Source organism: Micropterus salmoides, unplaced genomic scaffold (genome assembly GCF_014851395.1).
Source record: "Micropterus salmoides isolate LMB-PRFRI ecotype aquatic unplaced genomic scaffold, ASM1485139v1 Ms_hic_scaffold_3782, whole genome shotgun sequence".
Classification (NCBI taxonomy): domain Eukaryota; kingdom Metazoa; phylum Chordata; class Actinopteri; order Centrarchiformes; family Centrarchidae; genus Micropterus; species Micropterus salmoides.
This window is the reverse complement of record NW_024043131.1, coordinates 1-3866: the sequence shown is the minus strand read 5'-3', so window position 1 is coordinate 3866 and position 3866 is coordinate 1. Positions and strand designations below refer to the sequence as shown.

General features: G+C 38.2%; 1 protein-coding gene across 1 annotated transcript; it reads right to left on the bottom strand.

Annotated features, from left to right (window-relative positions):
* Positions 1–239: 239 nt before the first annotated feature.
* LOC119884934 (GTPase-activating Rap/Ran-GAP domain-like protein 3) lies at positions 240–1980 on the bottom strand. The gene is made up of 2 exons (XM_038695213.1): positions 1820–1980; positions 240–1721 (listed from the first exon to the last, which is right to left on the bottom strand). The coding sequence occupies exons 1-2, from the start codon at positions 1882–1884 to the stop codon at positions 1556–1558; spliced, it is 231 nt and encodes a 76-aa protein (XP_038551141.1). The 5' UTR covers positions 1885–1980; the 3' UTR covers positions 240–1555.
* Positions 1981–3866: the final 1886 nt, after the last annotated feature.

The window sequence follows — 3866 nt, the reverse complement described above, 5'->3', positions numbered from 1 at the left end:
TCATGGAGTTATTTTAGTTTTTAACATTTTATTTTACAATTCAATTATATTCTTTACTCTAGGTATTAATTTTAATTGGGTAAGGGGAACAATTTCCTAAAGGTACAACTATTCAAATTGAGAGTATATGTATTTCAAATGGGTTACTGTGCACTATAAATAACACAGTTTTAAAGATTTCCACATTTATGTTTCAATAATCTCTACCTTCCACATACAGAAAAAGACAAAAACTAAAAATATTTCACACTTAAGTTTATTTTAGTGTAATTAGTATTCAAGATAATTTTAGCTCATTTTTTGAAAAAAAAAAAAAAAAAAATCAGCTTTTATCATTTAAGTTTAAGACAATATTATCAAAAATTTGTGGTTTTGTCGATAATTCCCTTGCTGTACCATCTGCTGTACCTCTGGCCATCAAACATGACAGTCTAGTAAAAAAAGGTGTTTGTCCTTTTAACATCAACACTATCTTTCATCTCAGGTTGTGGTTTTCCTTTTGCAGCTATGTTTGGTATGATGTTGTAGACCTTGTGGTTTCCAAAGAAGCATTATTTTTTTGCCACAAACGACAGAGCACCCGTAGCAAAGGCAGGTCATGCAGACTTAAGGTCGGCTCATAAAATGTTGAATGCATGTGGCTTTGAGAGAGTGCCTCCCTTAAGTGAATTTATTCAAAATGGAGTTGAATGGAGCTGTGGGCCAACATTGTAATCTAATGTGGATTACAATCATGGCTGCTACTGTCAGACACCAGAGTATAGTGCTGTTAGAGGTGTAGTTCAGTGGAGGATGCTGGGAAATGGCACTTGTGGGAGACTTCCAGCCTCCAGCCCTGTCTACCTGTATACTGTGAATAGGGAGAGGAATAAGGACTAATATGTGCAGAGAGCATAAAACATCATACTTTTACTAAATCTGGGAATAAAATTAATTTTTATAATATATCTATAAATATGCATCACAGGCAAGACAGGCATACACGCCCATCACCGTGTATGCATTTTCATGTATAAACAGATGTACACATACATATGCATATCATACAGCAATTCAAAGTGGGTTGGAAATAATCACATAATATACAACACATATTAAGCTCTACCAACTTCAGAGGGCATTGTGAATGAGATTTTTGTCGTGCCTCGTGCGCAGATTTACATTCAGTTTGTGGTTTGGGATCAAACCGTTAACATTATCTCAAGGCTGTTGCAGAACTCTGAATAAACCACGGCATCTTACACAACCTCATGGCCTCTTTGGGTTATTTGCTGCGGGGCAACACAAACACCCAAGACACAGTGGCTGAGGGACTGCTTGTGAAAACAAACACGTACACAGACACATCTTCTAACTCCCACTGCACCCATCTTGTCCAATGAATGGGGAGACCCAAGATACAGGGATATAAACAAACAAACAAAAAAAGACAAGAAAAAACAATTCAACAAACAACAAATTAAAAGCAAACCAACCAAAACTAAATAAAAAAACAATAAAATAATGGTGACAGTACAGGAGTGGGTGGGCAGAGAAGTGCACGATGGGATTGTCTTCACTTTAGGTCCAGGACATCTTCTTCAAAGGATGTGGAGAGGGCGAACGCGCTGGCAAGAGGCGGGCTCTCCGCTCGCAGGACAACCTTCTCTGGCTCGGCCTCCGAACTGGACGAACAATGCAGCTGGACGTCCAGGTCTGTTTCAACAGACTCTGAGGCTAACCTGTTGTGCACAGAAAGATATGACTCGAGCTCATATAATATAACACTATGCAACCGTTAAATGTACAGTGTTGCTGCTGTTGAATCTGTCACTTTCACCTGTCACTGTTTGTTGACGTAAGTGCTCGGGCTTTGGGCTCTTCCTCAGTGTTCTTCTTGCTCATCTTCCTCTGTTTGACTGTACCACTGTCTGACTTTCCACTTGGTTCCTCAGTTAAACCTTCGTTGGTAACAGAAAATGTTATGTTAGAAATAGTTTGACATTTGGGAAATACGCTTATTATTAGCTTAGCTTAGCATAAACTAGAAGCAGATAGAAATAGCTAGCCTGGCTCTTTTTCAAAGGTAACAAAATCCCCCTACCACTACCTCTGAAACTCATTATTTAATACATACGCATACGTAATAAAACAAAAATATTTGGTTTGCGGGGGCTATGTACGGGACTATTTCATGGCTCCACTGCTTCCCAGACAAGATATAGTCAAGCATATACAGGGTATATACAGGAATCCAGGAGTGAAATTCAATACCTTTTAAGACTTTTCAACATAATTTAAGACTGCCTAGCCACTTTGAGCTGTAACCGGTTAAGTCAGCCTCACATTTAAAAGGGAATTGTGGAGTTTTTAAAAGGAATTTAAAGATATTTATAACATTTCATTGCCTATATGTGACCAGGCTGTAACCTCACCTAAAAATTGAGGCATTCACCAACTTTCTCAGTTGCCTATAACAGCCTGTTTAGGCCTACTGTTTCTATGTGAAGGACTCGTAGGATTTCCTGCGAAAATCCATTGTCTTACACAGGCTGTGATGTTTATGTGCGAACATTCAAAACATGTGAAACAGTGTGATTTTGTGTTTTAGTTGGTTCAAACTAGATAACGTTAGCTTGCCTGCAAATGCCGACTAGTTGATAACTACCTGACATAGCTGACATAACTTATTTTCAGTAACAAATATGTAAAGCGTATGCGGTTGGTTGCAATCTGAAACCTTACTGCTAGATGCCACTAAAAACCACACAGCCCACCTTTAACTTACATTTACTATAAATAGATTTTGAGACTTAAAAAGAAAACACTCTTTTTGTGATAACTTTCATCGACTATTGTATCAATACAACATAATTCAAATAGGCCAGAACGGAACAACGGTGAAGAGAATAAACTGAGTGATGGATAACGTTGGTAGAGCAGGCAGTGTAGCACAGACATTTGTGATCAACAGCTGCTGTCTGCATCCTAAAGCTGATTTGTGTAAACTTTAGTAAAACAAGATGTAAAATAGAACAAGGAGAACATGCTCTCAGGAGGAGGAGGAGGCTAGAAGCAGCACATATTGGCACAATGGCATCCTGGTTCTGGCTAAATCTTTCCACTACAGTGGCTCGATCCAATTTTAAGTTGGCTACTAACTCATCAATAATAATAACTATTTAGGCAGAACGATTAGTTCAACATTTGGAAAGTTTGCTGTAATGTTAGCACATCAAACTTTAAAAAAAAAATACTGCTCCATCTAGGCTGTGATTAATCTGTTCACGAAAAGTGACAATGACGCATCTTGCTCTTGTTTTTGAGTAACAGGGCTGTTCAAGCGCTCGTAAATCAGTTTTCCGGTTCGCACGGATCTATTTTTAGGGGCGTATGAGAGTGAAAGGCTCGCACGGTAGATCCTAGATCCCTGCGCCTAACGTCACACAGAATAACAACTCACTATGTTCTGCCTGGCTAGTTATTTTGGCTATGCAATATAAATAAATACGTTCACCCACACTTTTACCATACAAACTCTTTGGACAAAAAGGATGTTCACATTGACAAAAATATCTTCAAAATTTAATACCTGTTAAATGGACTTTTTAATACTTTTTAGTGGCCTTAATTTTCGCAAATTGATTTATTACCTTTTAAGACTTTAAGACCCCGCGGACACCTGATATAACATGTTAGTTAGTATGCTTTGATTGGAGGTGCAGGTAGATGAATTTTGTTGTCTTTAGACAGAGCAGGGCTTGTTGTTTCCCCCTGCTTCCAGTCTTTATGCTAAGCTAAGCTAACTGGCTGCTAGCTATAGCATCAAATTTAGCATACAGAATTTATTGATTTTCTTATCTAACTCTTAAACCGTACTTCCCAAA